Source organism: Geospiza fortis, unplaced genomic scaffold (genome assembly GCF_000277835.1).
Source record: "Geospiza fortis unplaced genomic scaffold, GeoFor_1.0 scaffold163, whole genome shotgun sequence".
NCBI lineage: Eukaryota > Metazoa > Chordata > Aves > Passeriformes > Thraupidae > Geospiza > Geospiza fortis.
In genome coordinates this window covers 1,775,113-1,794,966 of record NW_005054401.1, presented here as the reverse complement: position 1 = coordinate 1,794,966, position 19,854 = coordinate 1,775,113, and the positions used below count along the sequence as shown (strand labels likewise).

The 19,854-nt window shown below is 37.2% G+C and overlaps 1 protein-coding gene across 1 annotated transcript in view; it reads left to right on the top strand.

Annotated features, from left to right (window-relative positions):
• The window catches only part of FYB1 (FYN binding protein 1), a 47,054-nt gene that overhangs the window by 24,139 nt on the left and 3,061 nt on the right, over window positions 1-19,854 (top strand). Inside the window, exons 6-18 of the mRNA XM_031061145.1 lie at window positions 264-313; window positions 1,462-1,481; window positions 2,287-2,333; window positions 3,641-3,755; window positions 5,974-6,130; window positions 8,861-9,005; window positions 11,280-11,308; window positions 12,479-12,548; window positions 13,072-13,212; window positions 13,885-13,916; window positions 14,941-15,007; window positions 16,313-16,415; window positions 16,733-16,895. Of these exons, the coding sequence (XP_030917005.1) occupies window positions 264-313; window positions 1,462-1,481; window positions 2,287-2,333; window positions 3,641-3,755; window positions 5,974-6,130; window positions 8,861-9,005; window positions 11,280-11,308; window positions 12,479-12,548; window positions 13,072-13,212; window positions 13,885-13,916; window positions 14,941-15,007; window positions 16,313-16,415; window positions 16,733-16,895 (1,139 nt within the window). The remainder of the gene's footprint in view (window positions 1-263; window positions 314-1,461; window positions 1,482-2,286; window positions 2,334-3,640; window positions 3,756-5,973; window positions 6,131-8,860; window positions 9,006-11,279; window positions 11,309-12,478; window positions 12,549-13,071; window positions 13,213-13,884; window positions 13,917-14,940; window positions 15,008-16,312; window positions 16,416-16,732; window positions 16,896-19,854) is intronic.

Below are 19,854 nucleotides of genomic sequence, written 5' to 3'. Positions count from 1 at the left end.
ATACCACACTCTCTCTGAGTGCCTTTGGCTCACTTTGATGTTTTTTACTCTAGATCAAGATAGCCCCACCTGAAACACTGTGTCACAGTCAGAGAGAATACTTTAGAAAATCTTGTATGTACTTAAGTAGGATATAGGGCTCAATAGACTGTTCTGCTTTTATATAAAATAGATAATAAAAAGCACCAGAAAAATGGTTAATGAAAATGTAATCATAAAACTATCTTCATAGGTTTCACATGTTTACCTTTTCATACTTACAGAAACCTAGAAAATGAAGAAAATTATGATGACGTTGAATTTGTTTCACAGGGTAAGATGCATACATTTTATACATTTTAATTAATGGCTACTGTGAGAAGCTGTAAGCATGTTGTGTTTATAAGATAAAGAAAAGGCTTTTGTATTCAAGAGTGATTTGTTTACTAATTATACTGGTTCTGCCACTTTATGAAGATGGTTGTCTCGTAACACTAATGGATCTACTGTTCTGTGATTAATATGATAGATTCTCAGAAACTGCATTAAATTTCTTTCTTCCCACCCCCTTATCCTCTTTTTCTATTTTTTCTTCTTTTTATCTTTCTTTTTGTTTTTGTTTGGTTAGAAATATGCTGGGACTATAAATCACCAGATCTTCAAACCTGACCAAAAATGAATGCTGCTCTTTCAGAGTTGACGTTGTGTGGTCTAGAGAAGGAGGCACTGTTTTATACTTAATTAAAAAAAAAAAAGATGGGTTGACTGTGCTTTTACTGTCACTTTGTGGTCTGAGGCCGTGAGAGGCAGTGAGCTGTACCAGGAGCAGCAGACAAGCAGATTGTGACACCAAGAATGCCCATCTGCCTTCTGACCCCTCCTTGGTGGCACTTGGTCTGTGCCAGGCACACTGTGCATCATTTAATGGGTTAGCCGTCCAGACTCACAGCACTGCAGGCTGTGCAGCTGGAGCACAGCTTTCCTTACCTACCTGCCTGCAGAGTAAGGAGGAATCAGGAGATTCACAGACTACCTTTTCCTGCTGCCCAGGGCAGAGGCTGCCTTAGGAAAAGAGCCTTTGGCATACTTGTTCAGCTGTTGGGCTGGTGCAAGCAAGTTCTTTGAGGTCTCCTTGGATTTATTAGGTTTTTAACAATCATAAAAGTAGTGATTTTGTAAAACAAATAACATAGGTAAATTCACTAACATCCTTAAAGATTTTTTAAAACAAATTTTCCACTTTTAAAATGAATGTGGATTATGCTGTTTGTAAATATTTTTAGTTTGCAATGTTCTATGAAAGCAATCTAGAAAAACTGAATTTTGCATTCATACCTTCATCAAAAAACAAGAGTTTGCATAATAAAAGTTTCTAGTTAATATCACTGATGTTATAGGTAGTTTTAAATAGTTAATGCTAGAATGAATTGTTTTCTGTTCAAGAAAAAATATAAATATCCTGGTTTTATTTTGTTCCTTTAGGTCATGGAAATACACAGAGGGTAAGTACTATCTGGCAACATTAACCTATCTTTTTAGCAAAAACTTACAAGTTTAGTAAACTTCTTCAACACATTAGACAATTACTTGCAGATTTAATCCAGTGTATTCACAGTAAGCTGTAGAAGCAATTATTTGTTGTGAAGGAAAGAAATAAATTCAGAGAGAAATAGAGTAAACTGGAACAAATTATCAAAGCTGGCTAGACACCAAAAATTGATTAAAAAAAAAGAAAATGGAAAACTACGTCTTCTATTATCACTGACCTTTCATTTCACTGGAATTTTCCAGAAATAATAGAAAGAATGGTCCTGGTCCATTCTGGTAATAAAATATTTCAGTTAATATTTCAGCTAATCACAGACTTTCATCAGTATGTTCAAACACCTGGCTATATAAGGACTAAGACAATCTCTTAGACCCTAATCTGAGTCCCATTTAGAACCTTAGCATTCCAGTTTAAATAGGGCTAACCCTGACACCTTCATCGTGGCAGTCCAATCATCAGCAATGATTAAGACTTTACAGGACACACTTTGCAATTAAAACTTGGGATGAAGCAATGTGCTTCAGCGATTCTAACAATCCAAGGCTTCACAGATATGATATTGTAAAAAAAAAAAATAGCAGAAATAAATGAATAGTGTGTTTGAATAATGGAGTAACTTGTTTGGGGAAGAATAAAGGTATTTGCATTTTGCTATTAATGGTTTTTATATGGCTTGTATGAAGCTTATATAGCAGACCAAGTTTCTTCATGTCTCTTCAACTGTACTTAGACCATTGAAAATGGATTCTTTTTTATAGGGTCAAGAAAGTGATGGAGAGATGTATGAAGACATTAATGACATCAGGTAGTCATTCTAAACTCTATGACCTATTGTATCTTTATTACTATCTTTTCTAATAGTGTATTTCATCTGATATAAAAGTGCCATTCTGCTGCAGGTCCTGCTAGGGATTACTGTCTTCATTCATTTCCCTTGGAGAAAGTCTGTCTCTTCACAGGTTCTTTCCTTGGTAGACCTGCCATGCCCTGGCGTGGCAGAACTTCTGCATTAAATAATGCAGTCACTGTGATCGAGGTAACAGAACTCTGATTTCTGATCTAAGGAGTATGTCTGAACCACTGGTTGGAATTACAGCCTAGGAGAAAAAATAAGCTCAGCCCCAAGGTATTATGGTCCCAGATAGGTCTTTTGTTGTGGGTTTTTTTTTAATTTCTTTTCAGATAAATATTCTTAGAACTCTTATGAGAGGCTGGATTGACAATTTTTGTTGCCTGAGTCAACTAGACCTTTCCTTTGATGTCTCTCTCTGCCCCGGTAATGTCTAAATCTATAGGATCTACGGTGTTACAATAGCCAAAGAAAAGCTCTAATTCCCTCTGAATAAGTAATTGATGTAGAATATTTCAGATGTACAACAATTTTCAGCAAAAATTTATTGTTGATAAATAATTTTTTGATTTATAGCCCAAGTGATCCTCATTTCAGGCATTTTTTTAGCAATTTGAGCCTCCCCATCTAGCAAAAGTATTGGGGGAAAAAAAGGGGGAGTTTCACTTGAGCAGCTCCATAGGGTTTCTAAAACACAGGTCTTCCAGCCAAATGGCAGAGCTGGAGATGTAAGCCTAATTCCATCCCAAGTTCCCAAACCCCAGTACCTTCCAGTACACAAGGCACAGTAGGTACCCTGGTGTGAAAAAGTGAGTGCAGAAGACTGACTCATTGTGTAGACTGCTGGAATAGGTTGCAATCAATTTTAAAAACACTGCCAGGGGCATCTCAGGATTCAGTTCAGCCTGCATCAACCACTGGTGGCCGGGGTAAATATTTAACAGCTGCATCCAGTACAACACCTAGACTGCTGCCAGTTCACAAGCATGCTCAACAAAATTATCTCAGAGACATTTGGACACACACATGTGGAGGCAGATAACCTTGTCTGGTGTGTTGCCCTCATGAGGGCAGACACTGTAACTTACAAATGTAGTAAAGGGCTGCTTACTTTATCTGTTGGAGCTGCATTATGGTTTAGAACCTGTAGCTTTGATTTCACTTGGAGAAGTCTTTTTTCATCACTGGCAGGTTTTGCCAGCCTTGGGTAAAGTAGCTCTAAGATTTTCTTCACACATTCTGTTCTGGCAATGCTCTTTCAGATCATCAAGGGGAAAAGAGAAGAAGTGGGACAAAGAAGATAAAAGAATGGACCAAGAGAGGAAAGAACAAAAGGAAAAAGAAAAGAAAGAGCATGAATTGAGGAAAAAGTTCAAAGTAAGCTTTTTATTTGGTAATGTGGACAAAGGTATGCAAGCAGCATTATTTAGCATTGTCAAGTTCAAAATAGACTTTTCACCTGGCTACAAAACTATTTGTTATGGTAGGTAGTTCAAACACCTGCATAAATTCTGAATAAGGGTTTGAGCTACCTTTTTTGTTTGGCATGTGTTTGAATGCAAGCTCTGCACTGATGGATGGCTTACAATTTTAATTAAATTACTTTCTCACCTTTTTTCTATGTAAGAAAGCCTTAAAATCATCTGTTTTCACTTTTCTGTTTCTAATAATTTATTATTAGAATTTATTATTTCTAATTTCATTAGAACAGCATCAAAAGCACTTAATAAAAGTGGGAATTGAATCCCATACACATAGTGTTATTTGCTTCACTGTAGTCAGATACAGAAGTATTTAGCCCTTTAAAGATTTCAAAATTGTATTGCAACACATTACTCTTGCCTTTGTAGAAAGGGACTTACAGTAAATTCCAGCCTAAATGAGGAGGAGGAAAATCAGACTTGTATAGGAGAGCTACAGTCATTCTCTGTATGACTATATTGATAAGACAATTCTTTCTGTTTTAAATAATTTTTGCGTAGCTGGTTGTCAGCATGCTGTCACAGTTTACAAGTCTGCCAGTCAGTTTTTCTTAACTAATGCCCATTCACAATTCTCCATTCTGCTACTTTCAGTGTCACTGTACACAGTGGGCAGCTTTGTTTTTCTTCCTGTAATGCTCAGTACACATAAAGCCATAGTGGTTCACATCATGGCCTTCTGTGGAGAGCCTGACATGAGTTAAGAAGCAAATATTAAAGGTACATATAGTTAATAATAATGAGTTAGCTGGTGTTTATTGGGTGCCAAGTCTATTTTTTAGACCAGTCACAAGAAGTGTAGGCATTAGTGCACAGAAAGCTTTTAGAAACCATTAAGGTATTTTATTATTCTTAAACAACTATATTTTAATGCACATTTTCTTTCCCATTTATTGGCCACTTATACAGGATAGATATTCCAGAGTTAGTCTGTAACTGACAAGAGCACTATGGCTCTGAAATACATATCTTAAAGTCACAAATACTAAATCCTAAAATGGTTTTTTCATAACATAATGTGAAGACCTCACAAAGTGAATCCTGGACATCAGTAAACATCTCTTGTAAGTACTTGCAAGATCATTTATAGAGTAAAATAGTAAACACAAAGCATTATGTGGCAGATTCATTAACATGTTAATTAATGTTAATTAATATTTACTCATATGACTTGTGTTAGGAATAGTGTGGCCAGCAGGATCAGGGATTTTCTGATTGTCCCCTGTACTTGGCACTGGTGAGGCTGCACCTTGAATCCCATGTCCAGTTTTGGCGCCGTACTCCAAAAAAGACACTGAGATGCTGGAGTGAGTCCAAAGAAGGGCGACAGAGCTGATCAAGGGTCTTGAGCACGAGCCCTGTGAGGAGCAGCTGAGGGAGCTAGGCACATTTAGCCTGGAGAAAAGGTGGTTCAGGGGGGACCTTCTCACTCTCTACAACTGCCTGACAGGGAGTTGTAGCCAGGTGGGCATCAGTGTCTTCTTCCAAGTAACAAGGGATAGGAAAAGAGGAAATGGCCTCAAGTTGTTACAGGGAACGTTTAGTTTAAATATTAGGAAAAATTTCTTCATGAAAAGGGTTGCAAAGGATTGGTAGAGGTGCCCAGTGAAGTGGTAGAATCACTCTCCCTGGAAGTATTTAAAACATCTGTAGATGTGATGCTTAGGGACGTGGTTTAGTTGAACTTGGCAGTGTTAGGTTAATGGTAGAGCTCAGTGATGTTAGAGGTCTTTTTCAACCTAAAAGATTTTATGATTCTATGAGTAGTTGTGCTGGAAATAAATGGAGACACTCATTGGAATTCAATGCATCTGTTTTGTGAACTCATAAAAGGTGTCACAGGCTAATTTGTTGATTTTAATCTTAGTATTTCTGTGATTTTGCTATTGAGTTCTTCAGTTGCTCTACTGCCATGCCTCTGTCCTCTCCTTTAATCTCTGATTTTTAATTTAAACTGTGTAATTTGAGCAGGAGGAAGCCTTTCTGTTTATTTAGTAACAGTATTTTAAATGTCAATGAAACAAATAACTATCATTATTTTTACTACTTTTCCTGAATGTCTGGGAAAGAATTCAATTTTTCCCCATCTGTAATACCTTCTGTTTCTTCTTCAGTTAACAGGACCCATTGAAGTCCTTCATCAGGCACGAGCTTGCGTTGACTACAAGGGAGGGAGGAATGAACTGCCTGTCAAACAGGGGGATAAGATTGAAATCATTCGCCTCACAGACAACCCAGAAGGAAAGTGGCTGGGCAGGATAAAAGGATGCTGTGAGTTCTCTTTCTTCACTGTGCTCTTGAATATTTTCACTAAATTACAGCAAACATGTGAGCATTACACCAAGGACTAGCCCTTCCGAGTCTGAGTCACTGGCCACCAAAGTAAATAATTACCCAAAATCACCCTTCCATCCTCAGCTAGTTCATAGCAGGGAGTTACTGCACAACATAATGTAACACCTATAGGCACTAGAATAAGTTAGAGTCAGTATGCTGGGACCTTATCTGACATACTGAGGGTTAATTCCCTGTCAGCATCCTTCAAATAGCATCAGAACTCCGCTCCCTGCAAGTAACAAGTATTGTGGTTTTTCATGTCTTTGTATTAAACATAACATGCGTGTTCTTAAAATAGAATTAGAGAATATAAGGACCTGTTTTAAGTGTTTTTCTTGTTCCTATTCCTGTGGAAAGTTTCTAACTGACTTCCAGGTTTTGTTTTCTCTGAAATCCTAAATGCTTCTCCTATTAAGGTGTAAGTACCATCAGTGGATCTTTGAGAATAAAGAGGTTGATGATCTGGCTCCTGGATTAACAAAGGTTTATCCATAGAATCAAACAGAAATATTAAAAGCATTTGCTTGATCTTTAGGGGAACTAAAATGCCAATCAAATTAGTAAGACAGTTCACACATGGAGAGCAGAGTTCTACAAAATTATAGATGATAACAGCTGAGCAGCTTGTACTGATTGATAAATACAGATAGTAAGGGACTGAGCGTCTTTCATACAAAGTGAATCTGAGAGACCTGGGCCTGCTGAAAGGAAAATAAAGGGCTATCTTACAATTGTTCATAAATACCTGGTGGGAGGATGTAAAGAAAATGGAGCCAGGTTCTTTCCAGTTACCTATTGACTTTGCAAGAGGCAACAGGCACATACTGAAACACAAGGGTTCTATGTGAACAGCAGAAAACACATTTTTTACTGTGAGAGTGACCAAGCAAGGGAAAATGTTGCTCAGAGAGGTGATGGAGTCTCCATCTGTGGAGATCTTCAAAACCTGACAGGACAGAGTCCTTGCCAACTTGCTCTAATGGAGGATCATGTTTGTTTAGAGAGATTGGCCAAGATGATCTCAAGAGGCAAGTTCCAATAACAGCTTTTCCACCAAACCTTGAAGTTGTGAAAATAAGTCAATTACATTAATCATTTTGTACACAGAAAATCAAATCTTGGTGAGGGCTGGGAGAAGAATATTTTCTAGTGCGTGTGCAGTCCATTAATTAATTTATTTTTCATGAATTAGTTCTTGCATTAGCAAAACTTGAAGGTGTCCAAGGCTTCTCATTGGAAAGTTTCAATAATAGAGACCAATTTTTTACACCAATGCTTCAGCCTTCCATGTTCACAGGCCAGGTCTTCTTTGGTGAAGACCAAACAAAAGAAGAAAATCAGCTCTTATCATTTAAGTAAGAGGAAAGATCAATGTCTTCCTCTTTGAGAGGAAACACACTAAAAACTGCATTCACTCAGAAGAAGGAGAGTGGTGAATTTTCCATTTTCCAAAATAATGCATGAGCATTTTTCACCTTGCAGAAATCCATTTGTGCACTCTTCTGCACAGGCACTATACCTGTCAAAAATTACCCTCAGGTGAGACAGACATCCTCATCTCAGGTCAACTGCTCTGGTCAATGCAGCTACAGTGTGTCTGCCAACCTGAAGAAAAATCAATGCACATGATCCTCCTAATGACCTGTCAGGAACTTGATGCCATGGACTGCCCTCAAATATGCCATAAGACTACAGTGCTGTTACAAATGGATGTGGGGATTTAGAAAAGTCCTTGCCTTTTGCCCTGGCCTCTGGCAGCAGGCAGTAACTTTATTGAGATGGCCAGCACCCCAAAACCCACTCTCATTTGTGAGTTCCTCAACAACGGCTGATTTGGTCTGTTAGAGAATGGCTTATTTATTTAATAGACTTAAAGCTAACAGACATAAGAATTAAACCAAACTAATACTACACAGGAATAAGGACAAAAAAAGACTTCTAATAGGTAAATACAGCATGAGGTTAAAGGTACCTATTAATGCTGCAGCTAGTGAAGAAATAATGTAACTTAGGATTCAATGTATCTTACCATCCCATTGTTGGAGACCCTTTCCTTCAATCCCCAGGGAAGTAACCATGTGTCCAGACTCCGGGGAGAGGTCTTCCACACTTTCAGGGTGTGTGTGTAGAGGGCTTCTGCCTCTGTGATAACTCATGCATCTGTGTGTCTTTTATAGCTTGTAGAACAGGGTTTCTTAGTCAAGAATATTTCTTTAATCTCTTCCCACATGAAGATGTTGATTCTTAACTGAGGCCTGAGCCCTTTTGGTGCCAGATGCCCCCTTGCTGAGCCTTTCAGGCCAGGTTATCTCTCTTTATGCTCCAACTCTCTGTGGTGGTCAGGGGGGGTAGATGTCCTGCCACAAGTGGTCCCAAAGCCAGCTGAGAAAAGGAGTCTGCACCATGATTCCTGCACAGAAAATTCTTCTGCTGTAGCTGAGAAGGAAATAAGTGAACCAAATATCAGCTGAAGAGGGCTTAACATAGGGATCTGAGATAGATCTGATATTTGTATTTGTGTTGATAGATGAGGCTGCTTGGAATGAGACATTTCTTTGAAAGTTTTCAAAAATCGTACAAAACAATTCAGTCACTGATTCTGAACCTCTTGTTAAAATCATGCCTTTATCATGACCCTTAAACTGCATGGTTTCATTTATTTAGATGGATACATTAAAACAACCATGGTGGAGATTGATTATGAGTCTTTAAAAAGAAAGCAAAAACCATCTGCCAGTGCTGCTGTGAAACATACAGAGAGCGACCAAGAAACATATGATGATGTTGGAGAGCAGGACTGTACTAGCAGGTATGTATAAGGAATGCATGAAATGAGACAAATGATTCACCTGGGACAGCCTAGACAGAGGAAGTTTTCCAACAACAAACCCAGCTCTTTTCACAAAACAGCCACTTATATAAGAAATGCGTAGCTATTATATGTAGCTATTCAGACAGAGTAGCTCATATGTGGTCAGAGAAGTTTAAATGAATTCTGGATTCCAGCATCTGTAAGCATTCATACTTAGGAGGAGCCCATTCTGTTGAAATAGGAGCTACTTCATGGAAATCCAAAGGGGAAAAAAGTGCAAACCATACAGGATTACAAATCATCTGCCAGAAGTCAGTTCTCTTCCCTCCCTCTCTTTACTAGCTCTGTCTTTTTGGAGTCACATGCTCCCTTTTCTAAGATGCACGACTAAAAGACTCTAAAAGCAATGGAAACACACTGCACCAGGGAACTCCTGATCACCCTCATTGCCCTCATGAGCCTTAGCACAAGTCTTTAACTCTTACTACCCCTTTCGTTCTGATGAGAAGGGACTTCTGAAATCCTGTCTAGGGTAACCCTTCAGAAGAGAGTGCATCTTATGAATTTAACCCTGAAAACAAGGCCTCTCAAATTGCATGAGATGGGCATAAGCTATACTTTTTTTTTTACTTCATTGGAAGCTTCTTCTCTATGGAACAGTCTCCATGCATTTGCAGTGCAATGCTACACTGCAGATTCTCTACTACAATGTGTCATCTATTTCATGTCAAATAGATCTGCAGCTAGAGAAGTGACATATCCAGCAGCAGATCAGACTTGCTGGCAGGGAAATACCCTAGTGGTCTTGTTGCAAGACTCATTGCTGTCACACAGCCTAGCATGACAGTGGTAATTATATTGCCAGACCTCACAGGAAATTTTGCTGCTTACATGTGATTTAACAACCCATTCTCCATAAAATATCCTGATGTGCAGACACAGAGCCTAGGATTCAGATAAGAGATCTGCATATGGCTGTAAAGGATTTCAATATGTAGGACAACCATCTTGAAGCACTCAGCCATTACACCTGCTCTTACTACTTCCCATGAGACTCCTTAGCTTAGAGGCCTGCCTGGAATAAAAGGACTACGGCTGGCTGGCATAGACCATCCCCATGAGCTCCAGCAGCAGCACGTGGAAAAGTCTTCCTTCAGGCTGGCATTTTCATGCTACCAGTGTAGCTTTTTGTGTGATGATTTTCCAGGTTGCTCAGTATCAGTTTTCCTCCCAGCACATTGGTCCCATAGCATCGTGACCTAGCCATGAGAGCCATGTTAGTGGTTCTAGGTTTCAGGTAATCTCAGCATTAGTTACTTCATTTCAGAGGTATCCTTGGCCAATCCTTTTCAGTAGGGCAAGCGTTACAATTAGTCACCTCAATGCAAGGAATTTAGAAAATGCATTGCATTCAAAAGCAAACAGTTGCACTGTTTGCTTTCTAAAATAACAGTGTATTCCAAGGAGCTTCAAAGGATTAATGTTTGGCTAAGATTCGTTAAATCCTTTAAGCTGTATTTTGACATTTTTTTCTTCTCTAGTGATTAATAGCACTCTCTGTTCAGTTCATGAGCAAGATATATATGACATATATCAATATGTTTTGAAACCACTGGAAGAATGCCATTTCAAAAAAAAAGCTCTTAACCAAATAGTATTATCTCATTATCAGTAGTATTGCTAATATTCCAAAATTAATAAATGACTAGGGGTGTTGTATTTCAGTATTTCTTGGCACAAGAGTTTAACAAGTACCTTGTTTTGATGTATAATTTTAGGTAAGGCTTTGACCTGGAAATAATCTCAGCTACTATGAACCTCTCAGGCTTTTTTCAACTACTGTTAGAATGTTGGGCTAATATGGACTCCTTCTATATTGTTAGAAACATACACTTATACCCAGTGAAAGCTAGTTGAGCAATAAATTAACTTGTTTGCCATTTCATTTCAAGAAGATCACCTCATAAGAAATGAATCTAAAGGGTCTGGATCTGCTCTGTAGTGCTTAGTCAGATTATATTTTTATTCCCATCAGGTCTGACTACATGATCTCCTGAGATCCCCTCCAATGCACATTATCTTATGATCCAAAGGCATATTTTGTACTTGAATTTTAAGATATCAACAGAAATATAAAATACATTCTAAATATTTTTGCCAAGGCCAAAAGCCTTAGAATTAATAATTGAAGAAGTGATAGGTGATCATGGTGTTTTCTTTTTCTGAAGGATGACTGCTTTTCTCTAAAATGTCTTTTGTTTGCTTTTCCAGTCAAAGTGGTGACCAAGGTGGAAGTGGAAGTAAGTCCTACTTATGTGTTTGGGGGGAGTTCTTTTCTGTGTATTTCTTACCCTCACATTCTGACTTCTGCAGCTTCCACATAATGCAGTAATTATCCATAAGCAAGTTAAATGTCAGCTAACAGGCAATAAACAAGGAAGGGTAGTGACCAACTAAACTTCCCTGCCACCTATAGGAACTTGAGTGAGACAGAATATTTGTCTCCAGATACTGTGAATCACCAGCATGCCAGATGATCAGACTTTAACTTTTTACTTGTGTGTGAAAGCAAATCATCCCACAAAACAGCACACATGTAACTGGAGAAATATTAACATGAGGAAGAGGTTTTGTACAGGAGAAATCCAGTTCTGAAATAGCCAGCACTATTATTAATTATAGCTTCATTTTGCTGACAGAGTTAAGGGGAACTTCAATTGCAGCAACCCACTGGAGGCCCCACTGCAGCAGCTTCACGCTGTCAAGCTGACACATTCAAACCCAGTTTTCCCTTTGTTAGCATGTATATTTATGTAGCGTTCTCTGTTAATCACAAGAGCACAGCTCATCATCTCAGCTTCAAGTTTAGATACTGGTCATGGCAGAAGCATCCCCTGGCAAGTACTACTGAATGAAGCATCTGCCAGCCAAGTACAGATTTCAGTGCCTACTCTGACCAGTGCCTAGAATTGGACATGCAAACCAAGGTAACCCTCCACTGAAGGAGGTGGGGCACAAAGGTCAAAACTGAGACCAAAATGGGGAGTTCACATTGCTCTTGTCTCTGACTTCTTTGGATGAAAACAAGATGTCAGCTGCTCAGAGTGTTAGTCCGACATGTTCAGTCATCACTTGAGTCACACATGAAAACTTAAAACTCATTATAAGGTCTGGGCCAAAATCAGCCGTTTAGAATTTCATTGGCTACAGTGTAGAAGCATTTGTTTTCAGTATCCATGCTCTTGTGATTGGCAGTGCCACATTTAAATGCTGCAGATGGCATTATAAATTGGAATAAGTCTAAATTTCTGTATCAATAAAGGGTCTGGGCCAGTTTACAGAAAGATTAAATTTGCAAGGATATTGTATAAACTGCACACACATCTGATTCAGTAAAGAAGCCTATAATGAATACCTTATTCAGCAACATGAAAAATAATTGCATTAACTCACTATTTGATCTGTTAAAGACATGTTCCCATCTCCTCCTTCTGATCAAGACATTTATGATGGAATTGATGATGAAGATGCTACAGCTAGGTATGTTTTTATATATTTTAAATAATTTGCTTCTTTGACAGAATGTTTTCAGTTTTTAGTGGTTTTGAATCAAGTATAACAATTAGCAGATATTAGGATGATCAGCAAGTTGGTATATATCAAAATGGCTATGTGAAGCTAGAGAAAATGGTTCTTCAGTCTTTTGAAGAAATTTTGTTCTGTAATTTTGATATGTCAGCAAAAGCAGTTTGCAATCATGAAAATCTCCCAATTTCCAGCTAGACAGAATAGGTCTGAAATCAGAATAACAGACTAAAATTCTAGGTTGCTGAGTAACAACATGAAAACAGCAAGCCACTAGATTAATATCTATCCTACGAATACATCTCAGTAGTTACAAGTGGCCTAACATAAATATTTCTAGTTTAGCATGTTAGCATTTGGGTAAGTAACTTCACTTCAGGAATTAATGATAATTATGTGCATCAATGGAGAATTTTATTGGACCTTTTGAGAAGAACATTACATTTTCCATTGTGATAATCACATGCATACTCCAAAGGTCTGTATCGCAGGATGAAGATAAGAATGGTATCTGGCCCTGGGGACTCTTGAAGAGACTAAAGGTCAAAGATGGCAAAAAGAAAAGTGTACGAGAAAAAACAGCCAAAGTCAATGAGGCAGAAGAAAATGAAAATTTGTTGTAAGAGTCTGCCAGGAAATCAAAATGCACATTAACTAATTCTAATAAAGCATTGATCACACGCTACTAACATGTCCTCACAGCAGCCTAATCAATCATGCATCAAATTGCAGCTCAGGATGACACTTTTCTGCAAAAACACTGAGCTTTCTTTTCACCTGCATAATTATTCTCTTAACAAGCTGTATTTGTTGCAAAAGTCTGGTAATCAAAATATGCTGAATTCTTTTTTTTGGTGAAAAGCACCAGAATAATCTATCATCTTTGTGCCACTGATCATGTAAATTTGCTGCATACTCAGTTAAAATTTACTTTTCTCACCAGTACAATGTAGCTGAGATGAACTGGTAAATCTAGGCCCAATTATCAAAATTTTAGGAATAATACATCAAACAGAAAAATGCAAAGATTGTCTTCTATCCATCTTACCTAGAGAATAGATCAGCAGGTGGTGTTTATGCCACATTCTTCAGTCATTTGGTTCTGAACCAGTTTACTTTAAATCAGTATAAAAATATATTTAGTCCCTAAGTATTGCTGGTGTTAGTGGCACTTCAAAATGTCTGGATATTACTTTAAACCCTTCTGTTGCAAGTTTTTTGAATTATTTAGGTTACAAAAAAGGCTATTAATGTGATATAGATACTTAATGAGCTTTTTTTCCCCCCCCAGTATGCCTTCTTCAACAAAGCAGTCTGGAAAAGGTAATTAATAGCCTATTGTTCAGTCTCCATATTGATTCCTGATACTTTTTCTGTATACATTGCTCTGTATCATGCTAGTCACAAAAATACATCCAAGGAAGGAAACAGGACTTCCTATTGCTTACCCAGTTCCAGTAAACAAATTTCAAATATTGTGTCTGATCCGACTGCAGGCAAGGAGATACATATACATGGCAAACTCCCTGGTAAACAATTTAATGTATTTAATGTGATTTTTCTACCTGAGATTTGCACTAGTCCATTTTATTTGGCATTAAATAGGAACAGATACACCTGGAAATAAGCACTCAGTGAAAGACCTCAAAATTTAAGAGAATTTATTTGTTCTATTTTTATCACTTGCAGTGCCTCTGTAAAAGAACATATAAGCATCAGCTCAGTTATGGAATAAAAAGGAAGTTCTTCAAATTTTTGAGTCTGCTTCCAGAACTGAGTTCTAAACCTTCTATATCCTGATGATTTCTCTAGCCATTGGTTTGATGAGTCAAACAATTGCTTTCCCTCTACAGACATGCTGAACATGATTGAAAAAGTATTTTTGGGCTAAGAATTCTCTTTACTGCTTTGGCATTGCAAGATGGCCTAAAAACTAACATACCCATGATTCATACCCACTTCTAAGCAATGTTGCATTGAGCAGGGTGCTATAGAAGTTATTGAATGTGCATTAAAATCAAACTCAGAAAATATATTTTAGTGCAATACAGTGGGAATTTGATTAATTAAAATGAAAATTAAAGGCTATATCATGTGCCAAAACTTGCTTTAGTTTCAGAAGATTCAAATTTCAGTGAATATCTGTTATGAATAAAGAATCTTAATCTGAAAGGGTTGGGTAGTGTTGCACAGGTTGTGCAAAACAGAATCCAGAGTTACCATAGACTGTAAATGGCTACAGTACTTGCCATAATTTCTTATCAATTTCACTACATTGTAACACAATGTATTCACTTCTCATTTTTCACATAATAATGTTCCATTCTTTTGAACACTATTGTTTCAGATTATGGAGACAGTGTTTATGATGATGTAGATTCTTCAGACTTCCCTGCTCCGCCACCTGATTCCAGGCAAGTGAAAATATTACTTCTCTGATTAGAAATCTAATATACAGAGAGATATTTTTAAAGTAGATACCACAGGCAGATTGCTACTAATATCTGCTTTATTTGGTGTTGTCAGGTTTTCTAGTTCTCATAAACCTACTGCTGATAATGGCAGTTAAATGCTCTTTCTTCCATTAGAGATTGAAATAATAATTAGACTATAGAATAAGTAAGCATGTTTTGCATGTCAACATAGTCAGTCCCTGATGGAAAAGAGGTAGAAAATGATGCATGGGCTAAAGGAATTTAATTATAGGTTGTAGTTCTTTTTCTATCAGAATCTGGGGACTGTTGGGATAGATACTTTACCTCAGCTGCTGCAGTATTTCAAGAGAAAAGGACCCAGTGCTCCTGTTTAAAGTATGAAACATATTTGGAGGTGTAAGTTCAGCTTGAAAAACTTTTATCCTGAACCAGAAAATTTTGGTCATCTCTGGAGCACAGTGTTATGGGCACAGTTGCATCTCTGAGGATGACTGGGACATGTCACAATCCTGTTGTCTCTTACTCCACTCAGGTGGAGTGACAGTGCACTACAATAATGTAGTCTGGGGATACAAAAAGAGAGAGATCTCTTTGGACTGTGTATCCAAAGGAAAATATGTGGTCCTTCTAAGCTAAATCCAGGGTAGGTCAGACACACACATACATCATCAATGAAACTGTCATCCTGCCGAGATCAGCAAGGATCAAAAAGTAGAGTCAGACTTTACATTCCCAGGTGCATCATCAGAAAGGGCAGTTAGGGCATGAAACCCTTCCACAGTCTTTGGCAAAAGTCAGTGCTATCAGGGATGTGCAAAAAACAACAGAACTTGAAACAGACCATGTAAAGCAGATTCCCTGGTGTAGCAAAGTCTGCAGGCACATAGGGCTAGCACACACATGGCTAAGATGTTCCAGCTGCCTCCACAGCTGGAGTGTGACATGTCATTCAGCTTATTGCCCAAAGGTGCACAGTCTTCACAAAAACTGCGCCTTACTGAGAGATTGTAAAGTGTCTAAGGAGATGGATAGTTAAAATTCATTTTTGATATTTACTTATGTGATAGCTGTACAAATAACAGAGAGAAGTAGGAAAGACAGCCCCAACTTTTTAACTTACTTGAAGTCAAGTCTGTATTGTATTCTCACTATTAGTTTTTCAGAGCAACAAAAACGCGATAAAGACACATGAAGGCAAATGCATTTTCATCAAAATTATCAGAAAGCATGCCAATGCCTCTGACGTGTTTCTAATTTTGTTTCATCTGTAACCTCTTGCTTTAGTTCATCAAAATCAGGAAGCTTTGGAAAACATAAGTTAGATGAAAATGATGCACAAAAGCTCAAGATGGAAAAAGAAGAAAAAGAGTTCCGAAAAAAGTTCAAAGTAAGTTTTGTTCAAAGTGTTTTCTTTGTATAAAATATAAAAACAAAGTATCTGTATAGTGTCTTCTATTTTGTTCCCCATAACTTGCTTTTGAAAGGGAAAGTATTACTACATGTATAAATAGTGATCTGAGCATCTCTAAGTCTAAATGGCAAGTATGGGCATGTACACATATTGTAGCATATACAAATATTTGTTAATTTCCAAAACTTTGGTAATAAATTTTATTTATTACTAAATAAATATTAACGGGAATATTAATGGAAAAGCACTAATGGGTTTTAACCATATTTTGGGATGTTTTTTCTCCTTTTCAGTTTGATGGTGATATAAAAGTTCTTTACTCTACAACTGCTGTCCAGGATTTATCACAGAAAAGATGGGGATATAAAGACTTGCCAATTAAACCAGGGGAATCTCTTGACATTATTGAAAGTGTAGATGATACCAAGGTCCTCTGCAGGAATGAAGAAGGAAAATGTAAGTTTTGTTTAAAATCGTTGTACATTTCAATTGTCAGAGAGTGGTTGAGTAGGATGTGTAAAACCTCTCTTCCCTGGTTTACTGAGGTTTACCTTGCCTGGTGGTTGACAAGAGGCAGATTGTTGTTATCTTATTACTGTGTTTTAACACTGGCTTGCCTTAAAAAAATCCAAACCACTTCCAATGGACAAGATATACTAAGACATACTAAGTATTAGGAAAAAAGGACCATTTTTTGTGGTAAAGTTTTCCTTTGCAGCTAGGATCAGCAGATGTTTTTCTTGCTTCTGTCTCTCCTCCTATGCCAAAAGGAGAGTAGCTATGATAGCCCACTGAATCTAGTAAAGTCCTTGCTGCACCTCTGGATAGCACTCACCCTTTGACTGCAGTCAAGAGAAAATCAATAACAATATTCTTACTTTGGAAGAGATGCAGTTTAATCTTTTCAACAGGCTGGGGGGAACATTGCTTTGGAGTCTTCCCCCCAGCTCCCAGCTAATCCAAGGCATATGTCCTTGCTGGCAGGTCTGCTTGTTCTGGGAGCTGCATGAGGCCTTTCAGTGTTTCTTTGAAATGCTTGGCCAGGGTTTGCACTGGCAGAAAATTTTGAATTTTTGGAGAAGTCCAAAACCATCTCCTGATGGTTTCAATTTCTTAATGAGCTTCTGTTACAACACTTTCCAAATCTCCTAGTGAAAATTCACTTTGTTCTGGAAGAGCCTGCTTTCAAAGTAGCAGTATCCTCCTGCTCACCTTTCCTTTTTACCTCTGACCTATGTAGAAGACAGTCCAATGCTATAAACCTCTGAAGAGGATTCAGCCTCCTTCCTTTTATTTTTTTCCTCCTTTACTCAACTGTTACAATCTGGAGTACAGCCTTCTTCCTGGCAGGCCTGCAGGGAAAGGAAGAATTTCTTGCATAACAACACATATGTTTTTCAAAATATGGATTGCACTGGTAGAGGCACTTCCCAAAAAAAACAGCTTTCAAAGCCGCATTTTTTGAATCAAGTTAATAACAAAGTAGAAAGTAGTTCATGTTGGCTGTTTTCCTCTCATAGTCTTCAAAGCCTTTCAAATAATGACAGGAGCTACTGCTTTGCTATGCATAAAAGAGCAAAACAAATAAAAATATCCTCCCTGAAAACCTCTGAAAAGATCCCAGTCAATTTACACATTAGTTAGCAAAGTCTGAATCCTACTTTAGTTAAGTCCGTGACAGTTTTGTTTATTTGCTCTAGTTGTTCTAGTTCCTCAGATCTCAAAACTATGATTTTACCTTCTGAAGGCCAGGTAGACTGAAAATCCACAACTAAAGATGGTTTTGTTATTTTCTTGCACATGAATCCTTTGATTTAATCATTAACTTATGAAGCACTTCCATAGTTTCAAGCCAAGAATTAAACAAAACCACAATTTATATTTCAATGTGTTCTCACCTCTTTAAGTAAGGGCTCATGATCTTACGAACATACTCTGCTATAGCTTATTTTAAATGTTATGAAATTATTTGAAATGTCAGAAGTGAAACAAGGAACTGATTTTCATCTACATCTCAAATTCCTTCTTGGTCTGAACTCACACATTTTGAAATACACAAAAGCTTTAAATTCAGCTGTGTAGATTTTGCCTAATTATTAGGACATAAATGGATTTCAGTGGCCCAAAGGTTAATTTTTGACCTCTCTGAGCTTTCTTTACATTGTCAGCGAGCAGCTGGCACAATGTGTTACAGCTTTCGGTGCTTGCTATGCAATCAACAAGGAGTGTGCCGGCCTGCTGGCTTCTTCCTTATTTGGAAGCACCATAAAAAATACTCACACATATTTGAGGGCTAGTAATCATCAGAAGAACCAAGATAATGCTTTGCAATGGTAGAAGCACTGTCACATGCACATGACTTCCAAGAACACTGTGTTTGTGTGCCATGACTATGAGCAAAGAAACTTTGCTTTCATGTATTTCACATGAGAAAATTATATGAACGAGCAGAGAAGCTTAGATTAGCCAAATGATTTTGAATTATTTCCTGGAGACTTCAAGAGTCATGGAAAATATTGGACTGTCCTATAAAGAATTTTGAAAAGACAATGATTTAAAAATATTCAAAAAATCAATTCCTATGTCTTTATTCCAGAAACTAAAAACTGGGGAAAGACAACTGAGGTAAGATGTCCTGAATAGACACTGCTAATGATTAAAAGAAGGAAATTTGCTTAGTAATTGCTAAGTAATTTGCTTACTAATTTTAAAATTAGTAATTTGAATACAAGACAAGGTCACATTTATTCTTTAGAACTCTCCTAATTTCATACCAGCTTACTAGTGTTTACCTACAAACATGTAATTACTGTTATAGCTCTCTCTTTTTTTGTATTCATTATACCAATTGAAAATTATTTCAATAGATATCTTTCACCAAAGACAGGAAGTGGTTTTTTTTAAATTATATACATTAAAAAAGAGTATGTATAATTTTATCTGATTTCATTAGTAATGCACCAGACTAATAGAATAATAGTCAGTAGCTTTTCTAAGGTATTTCCATTATTGTATCCATTATTGGTCTTATTAATGTTACAATTTAAATTTTAAACAGTTACATGTAATGATATTTAATTGGAGTACACATCTTGAAATACATTTTTTTTCTTGTACGACACTCTAAATATTTCTGTTACTTAACATTACTGCAAATATTATTATGTTTTTATTACTATACTGATTTTTGTGCTATATTTTTTGTTAATAACTGTTGTTTCACATCTCTCTCATGCAACCAAGAAACTGAAATAGAAGATGAAAACCTAATCTTGCATAACCTCTATTACTATTTAAGTAGGCAAATAAGAATAAGCAAAATATTGCACCTAGCAAAATCTTCATCAACTAGGTGCCCACTGTACATTGTTTTCCATCTATTATGTCTTTCTGTCTGAAGTATATAAAAGAGAAA